At 40.4% G+C, this 20,225-nt stretch overlaps 1 protein-coding gene across 1 annotated transcript in view; it reads right to left on the bottom strand.

The window, feature by feature from the left end:
• fstl1b (follistatin-like 1b) overlaps positions 1 to 18,324 on the bottom strand; it is a 127,018-nt gene extending 108,694 nt beyond the window's left edge. Inside the window, exons 1-2 of the mRNA XM_059968465.1 lie at positions 18,032 to 18,324; positions 17,880 to 17,936 (exon numbers count right to left, since the gene is read on the bottom strand). Coding sequence (XP_059824448.1) covers positions 17,880 to 17,936; positions 18,032 to 18,034 — 60 coding nt within the window. The 5' untranslated portion in view covers positions 18,035 to 18,324. The remainder of the gene's footprint in view (positions 1 to 17,879; positions 17,937 to 18,031) is intronic.
• Positions 18,325 to 20,225: the final 1,901 nt, after the last annotated feature.

Raw genomic sequence — 20,225 nt, forward strand, 5'->3', positions numbered from 1 at the left:
TGATGGATTTAAACAGAACAGTAATCTCCATAGCATACATATTGCTGGTGAAGCTGCTAGAGCAGACAGCAAAAGCCTCAATAATGAACAGCTTCGAGATTTGGCAGACCAGCGCATCATGAATGAATCCGAGGACATGGATGGAGCAGAGGAAACACAAACAAGAAACTTCACCACAGAACTCCTCAGCACTAGCATCACCACAATCACACAAATCATGGACCAGTCAACGGATAATGACCCTGACTGGGAGCGAAGCAAAAAGGCAACGAGATGCTCACAACACCATTTCCTGCTACCAAGAACAACTTTGTGACAGGAAACTTAAGAAAAGGCCGTCAAACCTCAATGCCTGCTTGAAGCAGCAGCCAAAATTATAAGGGGACCCACAAGCCTGGTCCCCCACTCGAAGAAGTAACCAACACCCGATTCCCTCTGCTGCTGTTACAATGTGTTACTGTCCCACTGATGTACAGGTTAGGCCTATCTACGTGTTTGTAACTCCATGAATTACTGTACATATCATACATCTCAGGTTTCTGCTTTAAAAAATCAGGGACACATGTCCATTTATGTAATGTTATAATGACCCCACATAACACTAATTCACATTGCACTCCACCTCCAATGAACACATCCTCAGCATACAGTGGGGTCTGAGTGTATTCTCTAATCAGGGCACGGACACACACTATTGTGCCCTGCCTTTATTTCCCTCCTTTCTTGAGTACCGTTACATCTTATAGTTTCCAAACTCTATCGAACTTTGCACGGAAGAGGGTATTTGGGGGAAGTCACAAATAATGCATCTACCATTTTTTGTTAGGTTCTGCATACAGATTCTGGGTGCTCTTGTCATTCTTTGGTACTATCAATTTACCTGGTACTTGGCAGACTTAGATTTAAGCTCTTTGCTTCCTTTTGATTTTTTATTATCCAATATTATTTACAATCATTTCATGCAATTTACCATCAAGACTGAACAAATATTTTGCATCCAAAGCAACACATACAAAATGCTGGAGAAGCCCAGCAGGTCAGGCCCTTCGAGGGCCTCAGCCCAAAATGTTGTCTGTTTACTCATTTCGCTGGATGCTGCCTGACCTGCCGAGTTCCTCCAGCATTTTGTGCGCGATGAGCTGGATTTCCAGCATCTGCAGACTTTCTCGTGTTTATGTTATCAGGGAAAACACCCAATGACCCCAGGTTACATCACTGATACGTGTTCAGAGCGTCGCGAGTTGTATTCTTCAAATGTTTTCCAATCATCTGCCATTATTTTCTCAATTACTTTTTTTTAAAAGTCTGGAAATTATGGTCAAGTCACAGAACAGTTGCTGAGAAGAGAGAGTTCATTGTTTCACTCTACATAAGGAGTTAGGTAACACCAGCACTGAGTTAATTTTCACACTGTATAAGCCAGTTAAGATGCACCAAGCAGGATGATATATTTTACCTGTGACCCAAATTTAAACTGCAGAGTTTAAACAAAAAACTAACTACAAATTGCATTCGGTGTACTAGACTCAAGGAAGACTGCAGATGCTGGAAATTCGGAGCAACAAACAAACAAAATGCTGGAGGAATTCAGCAGTTCAGGCAGGATCTGTGATGGGAGATGAAAAGATGACATTTCAGACTGAGATCCTTCATCAGGGCTGGAAAGGAGCAGGGCAGAAGCCACATTAGAAGGGTGGACAGAGCACAAGTTGATGGGTGAATCCAGGTGAGAATCCGGGGAGACAAGTGGGTGGGAAGTGGCAATGATATGAGAAGCTGAGGACTGAAGAAGATGGTATCAGATAGGACAGTGGACCATGAAATAAGGGGAACCAGAAAGAGGAAGGGGTGGGTAATGGGCAGGTTCTGAGGGTGGGGGAGGGGAAAGAGAAGGGATAATAGGGTCAAAGGGATAAGGGAACAGTTGGGAGAGACAGAGGAGTGGTTACTGTATGGTTGAAGACTTCCAAGTTGGAATAAGAGATGCTGTTCCCCTACTCTGCATCCAGTCATAACTTGGCAACAGTAACCATGGACACACATGTTGGTGAGGGCATGGGAAGTTGAACTGAAAAGGCAAGCCACCGGAATATCCTAGCTGTTCTGGCAGATGCAGCAAAAGTGCTCAACGAAGTGGGCCCCCAGTCTGTGTCAAGTCTCTGCAAAGTACAGGAGGCTGGACTGGGATCTCCATGTATAATAAATGACAGCAAGGAACTCTGAAGTGAATTGCCACCTCACCTGGAAGTAACATTTAGGGCCCTGAATGATGGTGAGAGAGTAGGTGTAGGACAGGTGTAATATTTGGGGCAATATATCTATTGCAGCTATATAGGTCCCTGGTCAGATCCCACTTGGAGTACTGTGCCAGTTCTGGTCGCCTCACTACAGGAAAGATGTGGAAACCATAGAAAGGGTACAAAGGAGATTTACAAGGAAGTGCCTGGACTGGGGAGCATGCCTTACGAGAATAGGTTGAGTGAACTCGGCCTTTTCTCCTTGGAGTGATGGAGGATGAGAGGTGCCGATAGAGGTGTATAAGATGATGAGAGGCATTGATCATGTGACAGTCAGAGGCTTTTTCCCAGGGCTGAAATGGCTGCCACAAGAGGGCACAGTTTTAAGGTGGTTAGTAGTAGGTACAGAGAAGATGTCAGGGGTAAGTTGTTTTGTTTTTTTAGAAACGCAGAGTGGCGACTGTGTGGAATGGGCTGCCGGCAATGGTGGTGGAGGCGGATACAACAGGGTCTTTTAAGAGACTTCTGGATAGATGCATGGAGCTTAGAAAAATAGAGGGCTATGGGTAACCCTAGTAATTTCTAAGGTAGGGACATGTTCGGCACAACTTTGTGGGCCGAAGGGCCTGTATTGTGCTGTAGGTTTTCTATGTTTCTAATATCCCAAAGTGTCTGGAGAGGGGATTGTTGGGAAGTTCACGCGGAGAGAAAGGGAAAATGAGCCTGATGTACAATAGGATCCCATTGTGGATGGCGAAGTTTGCCAAGGCTCATGGGGTGGTAGGTGAGGCAAGGAAATCTCCACTCACTGTGATGTTGCAGGAAATGGGGTGAGGCGGATGTGTGGGAAAGGGAGATGTGGGTAAGGGCAATGGCATTTTCTGAAAAAAATAAGAGGGGACATCTCTGATGTCCTGGAATGGAAAATCCAATCATGATTAACAGACATGACTAAGACTGAGGAACTGAGAGAAGAGAACAGCATCCTTGCAAATGGCAGGGTAGGAAGAGGAGTAGTCAAGGTAACTATGGGAGTCAGTGGGTTATGAAAGATGTCGATGAGATAATCTGTCTTCAGAGATGGAATCAGAGAGATTAAAGAAGAGGAGGTATCAGAGATGAACCAAGTGAATTTGATAGTAAGGTGAAAGTTGGTGGCAAAGTTGATGAGCTGTGCATGGTTGCAGGAAGCAACACCAATGCAGTCATCGATGTAGTGGAGAAAGAGTTAGGGAGTATGTTTGGAACATGCATTTTTCCACATAAGGGGGATAAAATGGAGTCACAATACAAGAATTCAGCAGCAAGGAGCAGACAGACAGAATGGGCCTACGAGGCAGTGAGGCTTATGGAACTTGAGTAGGAATTAGAAGGTTGGGGAATCTACCTTCTGGTCTTTCTTCCATGGCCAACCCGAGTGCCCTAACTGGGTGGCGATGGAGCTGAGCTCCACTAAAGAATTATCTATCTCTGCACTTCTTGGCTCTGCACTCCCTAGTAGTCTGCCCAGATCAATAGCTAATCCTCTTGTTAGACACACTTTGCGTATATGGGCTCAGATCAGGAAATGCTATGGTTTCCAGGGGTTTTCCGTTTCCAGCCCTATTGCTCATAATCACCTTTTTTTTACCTACTACATACGATTCAGCATTCCAGGTTTGGTATAGGAAGGACATTAGACATTTTGAAGATCTTTTCATTGATGATCGCTTCGCTTCTTTTCAGCAGCTCTCTGTTAAGTTCAATCTGCCCAATGCTCATTTTTTCAGATATCTCCAAATCCGACACTTTATTGCTCCTTTAATTCCTAACTTTCCTGAAATGCCTGCGAAAAATGCTATGGACCTATTTCTTTCCATGAATCCACTAGGTAAAGGCTTAATATCAATCATCCGAGATATGACAGGCCCCTATGGATAAAATCAAAATGGCCTGGGAGCAGGATTTAAATATCTCCTTATCTGAGGAGAGCAGGGATTCAGTTCTCAAATCTGTCAACTCAACCTCTCTTTGTGCTCGCCACTGCCTTGTACAGTTTAAGATTGTTCACAGAGCCCATTTGTCCAAATCTAAACTATCTTGATTCTACCCTAGCATTAGTCCGCTCTGTGATAAATGCAAGAGGGGCGTGGCCTCTCTCATCCATATGTACTGGTTCTGTCCTAGCTTGGAGAAATTCTGGGAAGATGTCTTCACTACGTTATCGTGTATTCTGAATCAGCACCTAGAACCAAACCCCTTTATTGCTCTGTTCGGTTTCTGGGGCGAGACAGATTTATGTCTGGGTCCGACCAAATGCCGAATATTATCCTTTGCCTCTCTCCTGGCTAGATGCTTGATCCTCCTCAGATGGAGAGATGCTGCCCCGCCCACTCATGCTCAATGGCTTAACGACATCATGGCCTGTTTGGACCTCGAAAAAATTCACTATTCAGTTCTCAATTCGGATCTAAAGTTCCATAAGGTCTGGGGACCTTTTATCGAGTACTTTCATAACCTTCCTCTTGACTAGGGTTTTTTTTTCTTTTCGGTCCCTTGCTTTCAGCTCCTTTTTTTTTCCCCTGGTAGAAGGCATTATTATCCTCTGTTGCTGAGTGTATTCACAGTCTGGGAGTTTGGCTGTCCTGACTTATACTCTCTATATTGTGTTGTGGTTGGTCTGGAGTTGTTGTTGTTTTTTCTTGTGTTGTGGGGCTTGGGGAGGACACTAAGCTTACTTGTCTTTAATTCAGGTGCTTTTTTTTGCTAAATTCTCTTCCTTTGTAGTATATTGTTATTGTATGCTTAATTTTGCACTGTTTTAATGTTCCTCATTGGGATTTGGGGTTTTTAATTTGTTAAAAAAAATGAAAAAAGGTTGGGGAAAATTGAGATTGGAGGCTGTATACAGCAGATCTCCGGAGGTGATGAGGTCCGTGATGATGCAAGATGTTCCTCAGTGGGGCTCTGCTGTATTAGACCAAATTGGTCTCTTAGGCTAACAGCTGTGGTTCAAGATTTTTTTAAAAAAAAAGGAAGAACCAAGTTTCAAACTCTAAACAATTTTACTTGCTGAATTTTTTTTTTAGTTGTTTGTAGGTATGAAAGGAATGTTTGGTAATAATTAATGCAGCTTGTTTCTACATTAAAATCTTCATTACAGTAAAATGGAAGCAATGTAGAGAGAGGCAGATTTATGAAAAAGCACATCTTTTAAAGTTGAAACTCACTGAATTAACTTATCTGTTTCTATTGACAGAGGCGGCCAACCCAACTACATGAGATAAGAAATTCTAATGCCACAAAGGCAGGATCTCCAGGTAGCTATCCATTTCAATTCGATTTCTCATTGCTATTCTGATATGACTGCCCATGGTCTTCTCTATTGCCATGATGAGGCCAAACTCAAATTGGAGAAGCAACACGCCCCTTATCTGGTCTCACCTATCAATTGCCAGCTTCTACTCAGTCCGCTTCTCCCAACCGCCTTCTTATTCCGGCTTCTGCTCCCTTCGTTTCCAGCTTTGATGCAGGGTCTCCACCCAAAACGTTAACTGTTTATTTCCCTCTGTAGATGCTGACTGACTTGCTGAGCTCCTCCAATATTTTTTGTGTACTGCGCAAGATTTCTAGCGTCTACAGAATTTCTTGTGTTTGTGATTGTAATATTTGAATGCTTCTCATAGAAATGCTTTTTTTATTTAACATTACCTTCCCAACTAAACAAGCAATTAATTGAACTGTGAAGCTAACTAATTCTACCCAGCTGTGTTTTGCAAAGTTGACACTAATCACCTACACGTGGGAGACAAATGGTGTCCTCCAGGATTGAAGTTGTTGGAAGACTAATATTTACAGCAAAAGAGGAACAAAGTGCTAAATGTGATCAAAGTCCCAATGAAAGAAAGAGGGAGGACATAGGAAATATTATAGCTCAAAATGGAACCTATAGAGATACTAATAACAAATAAGGAAATCATGGGAAGATGGGTATCTGCCTTTTACTAAAAAAAATAGATTTCTTGGTGGAATTTTTCATTTTGTTAATATGAAAGGAAGATTGATAGTCAATTCTGAGGCTATTTTACACTGAAATGTCATGGAAAATAGACTGGTTAAATGTAGTGGATGGAGTTTGCTACTCAAAATAATTTGTCATTTTATACCACACAAAAAAAAATGAAATACCACAGGACTACCTTCAACCCGAGTGGAATCTGCTTTCAGCTTAGTTATGCAATGTCCTGATGCATTGTACTGCCTGTGTAGGTTCCCCCAAGCTAGTGCATTCAAGGTAATTTAAATCTTTTTAATCTGAACCTTTCTGGTATTCAGTCCTTGCCTCAGAGGTGGAATTTTTCATTTTGTTAATATAAAAGGAGGATTGATAGTCAAGTCTGAGGCTATTTTACACCGTAAACTGTTTCCCTTCCCACTGTTTCAATAAAGAACACATGAGATTCTAAAACAGACGGCAGATTCAACATCGTCCTGTTTCTTGCATTGACTTCAGTTGACTTCTTTCATTTCTTGCTAGTTTTAATGCATGTCTGCTGATAGGAATGATACCAAAATGAACTTAATCCACACAAAAAAAATCAAAGCAGACTTGAATGGATTTCAAATTCTGCACTGCTGATAGGAGCTTGCCAAATTCTACACTTAAATACCAGTATTAATCACCAGGAAAAACAAGTTCACAAGATATGGAATTCAGTCTGTAGATTAGTTATCCTATTCTTGCCAAGCAAGCACACTACTGTTATTTTATGCTCCTACAAGAAATGCCTAGTGAAATAATAATGAAAGGAGCAATAACATGTCAAATTAGAATTTGTTTCCAGGTCTGATAGGACAAACTCTTGAGATCTGGCATGTACTATTTTGATCCTTGCTTAATACTAGTTTACTATGATGTAACCACATTTGCAGCTCATAAGTAATTCTCAGCAACTGTATTCTACAATATTGCAACAGCATACAAGAGGGGTAGTTTGTACTTAATCTGTGTGTGTGTGAGTGGGGGGGGTGGGGGGAGACAATATTGTGACAGGGATATTTACTAATTGTATTCAAAGTCTAGTTTGGGAGGGGTTAAAGGGGGGGGGTTAGAAACAAAGCAGTAGGGTCGCAGATCAGAAAGTTGAGGCATATACAGCACTAGACAGGACAAAGAGCAAGGAAGGTATGATAGAATAAACTGCATTTTAATGCAGCTAAAATGCGTCAGGGAAATGACAGATAAACTGAAGCATGGGTAGACATTAGGGACTGGGCTAATGCGTAATCATGTTTTAAGGATGAGAACAACTGGCAACTCGATGTACAGAAGCTACAGGTGTGATAGAGGTGAAGTAAGGCAGGAGGGCAGTTGTGTTTCTGATTGGAGAGAATCACAGCAGTACAAAGACTGACAGGTGGGGTTATATGGGTGAAATTTAGAAAGGAGAAGGGGCTAATCAGTTTGAGATTATATCATAACGCTTCACCAAATCCTCACCCCACAGTGGTCAATGGAAATTAGAGGAACAAATGAGGGGTAATTGATAGGTTCATGGCCTAAGGTAGGAGGAGTCAATTTTAGAAAACCTAGCACATTTATTTTTCAACATAGTCCCCTCCTACATTTACACACTTAGTCCAGCGGTCGTGGAGCATACAGATCTTGGTCCTCCAGAAAGTTTCCCCAGATGGGTGATAGATAAGTTTGTGGCCCAGGGTAGAAGGAGATGAGTTACACAGCTCTCGTTAGATGCACAAGCAGGTCAACTGAGTGATTATGCAGAAAGTTTGAAGCTAATAACTCATCTATTACGAGTAAAAGGTTAACTATGGAGGGAGTAGGTTCCTTAAGGATCAATGTACCTGTCTACAGTCCAAATTACAATTTCCAATGTGTATTTATTGTGTAAGCTAGTTAATTCAGGAAATAAAATAGTGATGTCTTAGAAGATATCCACAGAATGGAGAATATTTCAGCACAGCACATGATGTTGTGCTGACCTGTATAATCCTATTCCACAATTAATGCAACTACTCCCTCTTACATAGCCTATAACCCTCCATTTTTCTCATGTCTACATGTCATAGGAGTCTCTCTATTGTATCACCCACTGCCATCTCCCTCGGCAGTGTATTCCACATTACGAAAGGGATGCTGGTGTCTTAGAAGTGTGTAAATCCAAAGGGCCTGACCAAGAGCATCTTGGAATACTGTGAGACAGAGGGAAGGAGCTGCATCATCATTAGCCTTGGCAGAAGTAATGGAAGATGCCTAATGCATGTGCTGGTATTTAAGGGTTGCAAGGTCAGGGCATAGAGCAATGAGATGGTGAGAAAACGGAAGGGTTTCTGAGAGACAGGACCTATTTGAATTTGGAAAAATCAGGTCTTATTATGGATACTCAGCATGGTTTTGTGTGTGGGAAATCAAGTCACAATTTTTTTTTTGAGAGGTGACCAAAAGAATTGAGGGTAGATTGGTAGACATGACCTCGTTTGCCTTTAACAAGGACTTTAAAGTTCCTACATGGTCGAGGATGAGATCCAAGATGAGCTTTGTAACAGAATATAAAATTGGTTTGGTTGTGGAAGACAGAGGATGGGAGTGGAGGTTTGTTTCTCCAGTCTAGAGACCTGTGGCGAGCAGGGATTGGTACTGAGTCCACTGTTGTTCGTCATTTACATTAACTATTTGAATGAGAATGTAGTTGGCATGGTTCATAAGCTTGTGGATGACACTAACAATTCTGGTTCAGAAATGAGTTAAGATCTCAAAGGGCTCCAAAACAATTGGGAAGTTAAACCAAGTTTACTGCTCTGGATAGTGGAGAACAGACCTACAGGTACAAGTGCAGAGATCCCTGAAAGTATTGATGCAAGTAGAAAGGGTGGTAACGATGCTTGCCCTCAGTCAAGGTACTGAGTCCAAGAGTTATGTTATTACACTTGGAGCATTGTGAGAGTTTCTGGTTGCTGAGCCAAAGGAAGGAAATCAACAAGCTGGAAAAGGAGCAGAAAAGGTTCAAAAGGATATACAAGGAAAGACTGGATAAGCTGGCATGTTTTTTCCTGAGGCACAGGAGAGTGAAGAGTATCCTTTAGAAGTATATATAATCATGAGGGACATCGATTGGGAGTTTTGTTCCTGGGGTAGGGCAGTCTAAAACTACAGGTTTGAGAAAGAGAAAATTTTAAGGGGACGTGAAAGGCAACTATTTCACACAGGACAGTGAACATGTGGAATGGGTTGTTACAAATCAGTGCAATTACAATGTTTAAAAAGCATTTAGACAGGTACACAGATTGGAAAGGTTTAGATGAATAAAGCCCAAATGAATGAGCACAGCTCAGGGAAGCCAATTCAATCGCATGGTCAAGCTGGGCCAATAGATCTGTTTTAATGTGGGTAATTGTAATGCAAAATGTGGATGAATATAGCTCAGGCTATTAAGCCCACAATGTCTGTGCTGATGATATTGCCAATCCAATGTTAATCAAACATCCACTGCCCTACACACATCAATAAGCTACAGTTCTTCAAGAACCCAAACTCCACCACCCCAATCCAACAAGCCCATCCCTTCCACCTCCCTTTAGTCCTTGACAAAATTATTTTAAAGTAAACTGGAAAATGCTTCCTGCCAATGAAAAGGATTTTAAAATTTAAAATGGAAGGAACACCGAAAAAATATCAACCTCAAGCCCTATTATCCTCTGAATTAACGTAATGCTTCAATTATGTTAGTTATTGTCCCTTTTATTGATTGTTACTGCTGCTATCAGGAGAATATGATTAGTGAACAATCAGATATATTACTAACTCTAAAATCTGAAGGCAGCTGCTTGTGAAATTCAATTAGCATAGCTATGTCAAGGATAACATTCCCTGTGTAGCAAAATATAGTTTAATAAAAGCAAATGGTTCAGATCTCTGGTCTATATGAACCTTGAAATTTCAAATACTTTTGGTGGCTGTGAGCAAAATATTAGACAGCCTCTCAGTTTTATCACATCAATAAAAGAACACTAGCAGTATGTCATGTGTCATCTCTCATCTTCCCCTTTGTAGTGAGAATTAAGTAATATTTCTCCAATAACAGCATTTCTGAAGGGTAGAGATATCATGGCAATTACACACTAATCCAACAACTTGTTCAACCAACAAATTTGCCTGTGAAAGTGGCTACCTGTCACCAAAACAAGAAATTTATCCTCCAAGTGATCTATATCACACGTCTCTTCCGATAGTGACAAATGGCTCTTTTAAAAAAATGTGAGAGCAGAGAATGCTGTTAACACTCAGCATGTCAGGCGGCACACACAGAACAATTTCAATGTTTCAGGCCGATGATCCCTCAGGAGAAAAGCTGGAAACCAGTTAAATTGCAGAGTCAGACGGGATGGAGACCAGGAGAAGCAGAATGGTAGGGGTGCTGGTTGCAAGAGGGTGTTAAAGGCTTGTTAACTGTAGTCTGGAGATGCTGCACATAAGTGGAAACAAAATGAAAACAGAAGGAAGAGGGAGAAAAGGAAATAAAAACTGAGTTGTAAACTGATGCAGCACTGGAAATACCAACCCCCAAATATTACCTAATATTAATTATGTAACATAACACCAAATATTAAAAATGTCTGCTAAATGTGGTTCATTGCATCTATATTACACAGCAATAGATTTTCTTCCCAAGGTCCAGTATGCTTATTTTGTATTGGTCTTCACAATGCAGTTTTCAGCTTCCATGCCGTCATCAAAACTACCAATAACAGATGAAATAGAAACAAACTATTAAAATAATCAATGTAGAAATCTATCTATAATTACTCCTTAAGGAGAACAAGTTCAATCTCCTTCTATATGAAAGAAACCCAAAATAATCATACAACTCCCACACAACTCTATCTTATTTACTGGCTTTCACCAAATTCAGTACAATAATGACAATCAGAATTTACAGCCCAGTAATGCTCTGCAAATCAAAGCAGGTGAACAAAAAACCAAAATGAGTTCAGAACTATAGACCATTCAGGAAATTAAAACATTAATCCTGAACAGCACCCTCTCCCCCCATCTTCTGGCAATAACTTTGAACCTATTAAAAGGAGACTGAATGTTGAAGTTAAAGAACATATTAAGGCATCTCAATGTGTGAAAGGAGCACATTAAACAAGGGAATTAAAATTGTTCACATCAACTTTAAAAAAGTGAATATTAGTATTTATTATAATCTGTACATTCTCTATCTGTTAAATTAATCCAATAAATGAAGGCACAGCAGCACACCGAGACTCATGGAATGCTTATCCTGCATGACATGGGAACTCCAGGAGATTTTCTGTATTCCAGAGCCACATAGAAAACTATTAACATCTGGAGTCATTGTAGTCCACTGGTGTTCTCGTAGATAGAATGTGTCAGAGAATAATAGCAACACAGCTTGAGATTGTTGGCAAAAGGGACAAAAAAAAGAGAACATGGTAATTCAAGAAACCCCTGAGAGTATCTTGTTCTCCAAGCAGCATTCAGTTCTGAGTGAAGGTGGCATAAGGAATTTCCTCTCCGGAATTTGGACAGGGCCAGGAACACAGCACCTGGGCAAATGAATGGTAGGAGGAGAGTGGAAAATCAGCAGATTAGTAAAATTTATAGGAGAGCAATCAGGCATTTGTTGTAGTACTGATTCCAGAGTGGCATGCTGCCTCCCTGGTTTCAAGGTTAGGAGCACAGAGTTGTTGCAGTGAATTCTAACATGGCAGGATGAACATTGAGGAACTCTGATCCAAGTTTGTACTAATAATAGAAGAATAAAGCATATTTTACAGAGTTGGGAAACATTAGTTTCCTGTCCGACCTGCAAGAGAATACAGGGAAGATATGTGGATTGAGGTACAGTAGGGTAGACTCTAGGTTCCTGGGGCACCCAGACCAGATCAGTGGGGAGATGGGATGTGCACTGCCCAGACTGATCGTACTTCAAAAGAAGCTGGGAAGATTTGCTGCTGTTGTGGTAAAGTTAACCAAGTGGCAGGGAATTTGGCATAGGCAGGTAACACTGAGCAGATAAAAAAAAGGAGATGCAAACAGAAATGGGAATGATAAATAGCATCAGAACAAGAGAAATGAAGTTTTTAAAAGCAGGACCAGAGAACAGTGTGCAACGAAGTCCAGAATAATTTTATTTAAATACATGCACTCTAAACCCAAGAAGCATGTTAAAGAAGGTTAGTAATTTACAGATTCATTAGCTATGTTGGATTATGTGCCATGACAATAACATAGCCTGACTTAAATAAGAATGCTTTTTAAAATATTCATGGAAATGAGACTCTGGGTCACAAGCCATGAGATGTGGAAAGATTAATGTGGTGGGGGAACATATAGAAAATAGAAAGTTTAGAAGGATAAAATGGGATATAAGTCACTAAGGTAAAAATATCAATTGCAATGAGTTAAGAACAGCTCCTTTTGGGTAGCTGCAATCAATGCTCGACTGGCAAAACTGTAATTGAGCCTTTAAAATGGAAATGCCTCTGCTACAAGATAAATATATTTCAATGTGGAGAAAAATAAAAACCAGAGCCTGCAAAGATGGAGTAAAAAGGAGAAAGATAAAGAACTTAACTTTAATAGCGCAAGGGTGATGACAAAGTTCAGTGTGGAATTGAACGAAAGGGAACTAAGTTGAAAATGGAGGGATAAGAAAAAACACACTGAAGGATCCAAAAATCTTATGTAGGCATGTGATCAGGAAGTGTGTTTTTAAGAGAAATTGGGTCAACAAGAATGAAAAGGAAATTTTTTTTTAAGGAAGCTGTGTTATTAATACTTCAGGCTTGATGACAAGATAAGATTGTGCTGGACATTCAAAAGATGCCATTGAGATTTTGTTTGGGATAAAGATTTATAAAGAAGAGGTAGCAGGAAATTTGGCCACATTAAGTGGGCAAGTCCATGTGGGATAGATTCCAACTTGCCGAAAGGAGTAAGGGAGGAAAGTAAAGAAACTCTCACCATAATCTTTCAAACCTTTGTAGGTTCATCATTACTGGTAAATGGCAGATATTACTGTACAACTTTGTTCAAAATGGGGAATGAGGATATGGTCTCTAATTGTAAATTTCTATGGTAGGGAAAAATCTAGAAATAATTTGGATAATTTAAAAAGTTTATTTTGGGGAGGGGGGCAGAGAGGTGATGCGAAGTAGATTTCCCAGAGCGTTGGAGCTTGAGTTATTATTTTTCTATTTTACATAAGGAGCATTGAAATTGACTCCAAGTGTGTAGAACAGGCTGATGGGTGGCAGATAATATGAATGTTTAGAAATACATCATGTCACGTTTTGGTAAGAAGAATGAGAAGAAACTATATTAACTAAAGGGGATAAAACAATTGATATATCTGGAGATGCTAGTGCATAGTTCATTAAAAAGGATAGGTTTGAAAATGGCTGAAGATTATGCATTTTATAAAAACCAGCATAAGCAAGGCACTCATGAAGATCTTTTATTAAATGCTAGGATAACTGTGGTATTGTGCTCAGGAGAAACCTGAAGGCTTTGGAGAAGACAGGAAAGAACAATGAACAACTTTTGCTATCTGGATAAACGGGGATATGTTGGGTTTCTTGGAGATGAGTGAGAGATTCAAAATCCTAAAGGGTACGGACAAAGCAGATAGAGAAGGGCGATTAAAAAACAAAAGATGTAGCGTGAGGATGCTAAGTAAATTAACCAAAAGTGACAGATAGCGATTTAAATTGGGGTTGGAGTGCACTACCTGGAATAAAAGAAGAGGCAGATTTAATTGTAGCATTCAAAAAGAACGGAGTGTCTGAAACGAAAGAATCTACAAGGCTCTGGGGAGAGGGAATAGCTAGATTGTTCTTCCATTAGAAATGGTAGCGACTCCAAAAGCTAAAGGCATTCCTTCCATGTTATAACCATTCTGTGGTTGTATGTCCTCTGGCTCTTCTTTCCTCTGTAAAGAGGAAGTTTATCTGTCTATCCAATCTAAACCAGGTAACAAGTCATTACAATCTTATCCTCCGAGGAAATCAGTCACAGATAATCTTGACTCTCCGTTACTAAAATTCCTCCACTGCAGAATTACTAGCTTCTCAAAGAATCCCGTCTGTGTCAATGGTTGTACAGGGTAAATCTAAAGATTCTCCTCCATCATGCTGAGGTTAAATTATATGCTTGTAAATCACCACTTATGACTTGTCCTTTTAAATATTGGCATCTGGCCAATGGCACAACTTTGGATCCTTATGAACTCTTTATATTTAATTGATAGGGCTCCAGAGAGCAGCTACAATTACCTCAAACATGAGATATTGTCAGCAACTTGCTTTGAAATGTTATGACAATGCCCATTCCATGTAAATAATTTCAACTTTAACCATGTATCAGCCGAGGTGGTGATGAGCACGAGATTTCAAATATCTCTTCCACCCACAATGGAATCCATCCATAATATTCCCTGACAACAGCTAAAATGGGTTACTCTCCAATCTTTTCTGATAGTTTTTGTCATTCTTCATACCGCTGAAGATGGTGTTCTATTGTTCCATATACTCTCTAAATCTACCTGACATAGTCTATATTGAAACTTGTTATTATGGCACTAGTTATGTTACACTGTGAGGGGAAAAAAAACAAGTTATTACAAATATTCATTAACCAAAGCACAAGTGTAATTCAGAAATTATGTCAGTATGGTACCACAGGTATAAAGTAAAATTAAGTACATATCTGCATTTCCATATTTATTCCAAAATTGCTATTTGTTTCAAACTCTATTAGAATTACAGAGATTAAGGAGCAACTTCAGATTTAAGGAAAGAGTAAAAGTTATGAGGATCAACATTTCAGGCCATGTCTCCTGTCTCAAGACAAAAACAGTGGGTTCAGAATTCTGCTTTTAAAAAAAATAAATTCTCTGGTTGACTCTTTGTTTTTGACAAATGAGCCACCTCATTTCAAAAGTTTTAGTCTAGTGCCTAAAACATGTGCAAACTGATTATTATGTCTAAGAGAAGTTGTTTCAGGTTTGAATCCAGCAGTCTAGACATGAGGTCATTTTTATTTCTTAGATCAGGGAAGAAATTTTTCTAATGTAAATGGGTAGCCAAATTCGAGTTTTTGATCAGAAGTTCAAATTGCAAATTCTCAGTTACTAAATCAATATAATATTAATGATTAAACATCATGTAATGGTAATTCAATCTAACTAGGTTAATTAGAAAACCCACAAATCAGAAAGCATGCATTAAATTAGAAAAGGAATAAGGCATTCAGTCTCTCAAGTGTTTTGCAATTTATTTTGGGCATAGCCGCATTGTACCTCTATTTCCCTTGTTGCAGATCACCTGACTGCTATTACCAACAACAATCCAACATTGTGTTGGAAAGGTCTGTAGACCTGGCATCCACATTCATTTGGAAGAATGAATTCCAAATCTCCACCATCTTTTGTCCTCAGAAACAACTTCCTTATTTTAGCTTTTTTTACTCCATCAAGGGATCTAAACATTTGCTCTGCATCCCTAATTCACCCCACCTGCAAGTCAATAGACCAATATTCCAGGTGAGCTCAGCAAGTTCTTTTCCCTAGATGATGGTAATTAACAATGATTTTAATTCTAGATATGTTTTCATTTTCCCAACAGCCTTGGTGGGAATTGAACAGTCTTTGGGTTTATGACCCAGACCTTCTGGATGCTTGTCTACAACTTAACCATGGTTACTGTACCCTGGTCCAAAACTTCCTTGCCTTTACTCTATTGAAAAATATCATTTTAAACACCCAAGGTTAACTCTGAAACTTCTAAATAAAGGAATACACGGAAGCTTTTGAAAACCTCACGTAATTTGATTTTTTTTATATGTAGACTGCTGGTCTTGTTCAAAGGCTAATGCATCAATGCCATACTAGTGAAGGTAAAGAGAGAGTCAGATCAAAACTCTTTTCCAGTTATACATCACTTTCTCACATCTGTACTTCAGCTTCTGAGATTTCTTCTTTGCTATTAGGAAGATATTCTAACTTGATCATTTGCCACTTCCCACACCTTGCCATAGTTAACCCACTTGCTTAGATCAAGGGGGTTAGAAATTCATCCCTGGTCACCTATGCTTAATTTGTAATATACTAGTGGTAGCCTGCTTCTAAAATTTCAGTTCTACTCTTCAGCCTCTACAATATTGCATGGTTTGTTCATCACCATGGATGAATTTTCATAGTCCTTTCCATGTTCCTTTCATCATAGTTATGTTCATACAGTCTATTATGTTTTTCAATATAGTGTTTGCAGATGACACTTGCATGGAACCAACTCCCTGGCCCTTCATCCCAGTCAAAATAACAAAATTAAGGCCACAGTAAAGACTGCTGGAAAACACCATCATCTGGAGATGAAATCTTTCAATTTGATATTGCTTCCCCTATTCCATTAACAAATCACATCAAAAGGTTCTATAACATATAACAAGTTTGTATTTTTAGTCAGATTATAGATGGATAATTCAAAGCTCAAAGTAAATTTATTATCAAAGTACATACATATGCTACCCTGAGATTCGTTTTCTTGCAGGCAGACTCAGTAAATCAGTGAACTGTAGTTAACAGTAATAGGATTTTTAAAGTTGAAACTATCATTTTCAAACCAAAGTAATCTATAGTTTTGTGAAAACAGAGTAAATCAATAGGATAATGAAGGTGAAAATTGTGGCTGTAAGATTCAGCACTTGGGTTGTTTAGGTTAATCATCAATTCCTTTTGATGTTAAATGTCTCCAAATTGAAAGACTGGCGTAACTGGCTGGTTTAACTTCTGCTAATAAACATGCACCATAACCTATTTTATGAAACAGCTGAACGCTTGTTGGAAAGCTGAATCTATGGATTTAAATAACAAATCTTGGACAGTAGTGAGCATTTGAAATACTTCATGGTAAAATTGAAAAATAAGAGACAGTATATTTAAGTCTGACACCCCTGAATTGAAAATACATGAAATTGTAATACACGTACAGGGAACCTGGTGTGGTGGACCCGCTTTCGAATTTGATCTTTGTTAACCGGGTGGGGGAGGTTCGCTCTGCTATGCGAACGTAATCCCTTATCAAAGCGAGATGTGAGATTTCGTGCTTTTATCGAGCCTGTAGATACTTGTAAGTTTCCAGTACATCCCGGGTTCTCACTGAATTTCCCAGTGGTCGTGATTTCAGCATTTTTCCCCGTTATTGTGAAAAAAAACTCAGCACATTCTCCCAAACAGCTCCAAGTTACTCACCAGTTTCCGGCTCTTTTCAGATTCCCCCCCCCAAAAAAAATATTAATACATGAAAAGGCAACTTCTTTCAATGTGCCTTCGCGACCTACAGCTCGTTCAGATCAGCAACAAGCAAAGCGAATTTTACCCTTCCCATCCGCACACAGCTTTTCTGATCCAGCTTGCTGCCACATTTCTAACAGGGACAAATTACTTGTAACTGTCTGCAAAGTCCCGCAAGACGTACGGATTTGAGGTGGGTTTACCATGACAAAGCCTAAACCCGATAACGCCCAAAACTTGTAAACGCAAAACCGTCCCCCTTTCAGCCAGAGGCAGGAATTGAGTGAAAGGGTGGGTGGGTGGGGGACAGAGAAATCAAACTTACTTCAGCATTTATCACGGCGATGGACAAAAGGACCAAAAACGAAATACTTTTGAATACCTGTTTAAAACAAAACAGAGATTGTAAATGCAAACGTTGGATGAGGTGAAGTCGGATGGGAAGTAAGATCAAAAGCAGCCAAAGCTGGTTCTTACCATTTCTGAGGGGTCGCAGCTGGAGCAGCAGAGAAAGGGTGGTGGACAAGAATGCAAGCTAATAGAGCCGGAGAAGGGGATTTGGAGCAGCACTCCGAGATTTAAAGGAGGACCACACCCCTCCTCTGCCGTGCGGAACAAACGCTAAAGCACCCGATCGGCAGGAGATTATCAAACAGTGACGGGACGCCGGCGGAGCCGAGGACACGTCCTTCACACCGAGCGATGTCCCCACCGAGGAGGCAGCGAATTTCGAGCGACCGTCCCCTTTCTCAGACCACACGGGTCGGGGGTAAGGGAGATTGAAGGAACAGCTGTAGGAATTTGCAGTTGTCATTGGAGGAACCCGGATCACGTGACACTTTAAAGACGCGAACATTGGCGTGAGAGACATTATTCTCCAAGTCACAAATTGTTGCGGCCAGTTGGATAGCGGAAACTGGAGAAAGTTTGCAGAATCTTCCGCGTTCGGACTGGGCTGCTTTCTCATCCTGTGCCATAGATTTCCCTTTAATAATTTCACGTGTCCGTGTATAACTTCAAATGAACATCTGAGTCTGGGGCGTTTTATAAATCTGGAAACTGAGAAAAAAAATCCACTATTTACTTTTGCCTCTAAAATTGATAAAGTATTATATTGTTGTCACAGAGGAGGTGCAGTGGAAACGCTTATCTTGCCTAACGTCCATACAGAACAATTCTTTATAACAATGCATTGAGGTAGCACAAGGGAAATCAATAACAATGCAGAAAGTGCAGGTGGACAATAAAGTGCAAGGTCAGAATAAGGTAGAATCTATCATCATAGAGTCATAGAAAAATACAGCACAGAAACAGGCCTTTTGGACCATCTAGTCTGTGCTGAACCATTTAACCTGTCTACTCTCATTGAACTGCATCCAGCCCATCACCCTCCATACCCCACCCATCCACTACCTGTCCAAACTTCGCTTAAACGTTGTAATCGAGCTTGCGTGCACCACTTATGCCGGCAGCTCATTCCACACTCTCACAATCCTCTGAATGAAAATGATTCCCCTCATGCTCCCCTTAAACTTTTCACCATTCACCCTTAATCCATGGCCTCTCATTGTACTCCTACCCAACCTCAGTGGAAAAAGCCTGCTTGCATGTAACCTATCGATACCCCTCATAATTTTGTATACCTCTATCAAATCTCCTCTCAGTCTTCCATGATCCAAGGAATAGTGTCCTAATGTGTTCAATTTTTCCTTGTAACTCATGTCCTCCAGGCCCAGCAACATCCTGCTAAATCTTCTTTGTATTCTTTCAACCTTATTTACATTTTTCCTGTGGGTAGGTCTCCAAAACCATACACAATACTCCAAATTAGGCCTCACTGTCATCTTATATACAACTGCAACATAACGTCCCATCTCCTGTACTCAGTATATTGATTTATGAAGCCAGTGTGCCAAAAGCTTTGTTAATGACCCTATTTACCCATGACACCACTTTCAATAAATTATGAACCTGTATTCCCAAATCTCTTTGTTCTATCACACTGCTCAATGCCCTACCATTCCCTGTGTAAGACCTACCCTGGTTGGTCCTACCAAAGTGCAATATCATGCACTTGTCTGCATTAATTTCCATCTGCCATTTTCAGCCCATTTTTCCAACTGCTCCAGATCCCTCTGCAAGCCGTGATAGTCTTCCTCACTGTTCACTACACCCCCAGTCTTGGTGTCGTGGGTGTCATCCACAAATTTTCTGATCCAGTTAAATACATTATCATTCAGATCTTTGACATAGATGACAATCAACAAAGGATCCAGCACCAGTCCCTGCAGCACACCATGAGACACAGGCCTGCAGTCAGAGAGGCAACAGTCCACTACCACTCTCTGGCTTCTCCCACACAGCCATGGTCTAATCCAATTTATTCCCTCTTCCTGAATGCTGAGTTACTGAACATTCTTGACCAGCCCCCCCCCCCCCACCCCATGTGGGACCTTGTCAAGTACCTTATTGAAGTCCATGTAGACAACACCCACTGCCTTGCCTTCATCCACTTTCCTGGTGACTTCCTCAAAAATCTCCATAGGATTGGTCAGACATGACCTAACATGCACAAAGCTCTGCTGACTACCCTTAATCAGTCCATGCCTATCCAAATGCTCATGTATCTGGTCCTTGGCAATTTCTGCACTTGCCTCCAATAGGGTCCGAG

This window comes from Hypanus sabinus, chromosome 4 (assembly GCF_030144855.1).
Source record: "Hypanus sabinus isolate sHypSab1 chromosome 4, sHypSab1.hap1, whole genome shotgun sequence".
Classification (NCBI taxonomy): domain Eukaryota; kingdom Metazoa; phylum Chordata; class Chondrichthyes; order Myliobatiformes; family Dasyatidae; genus Hypanus; species Hypanus sabinus.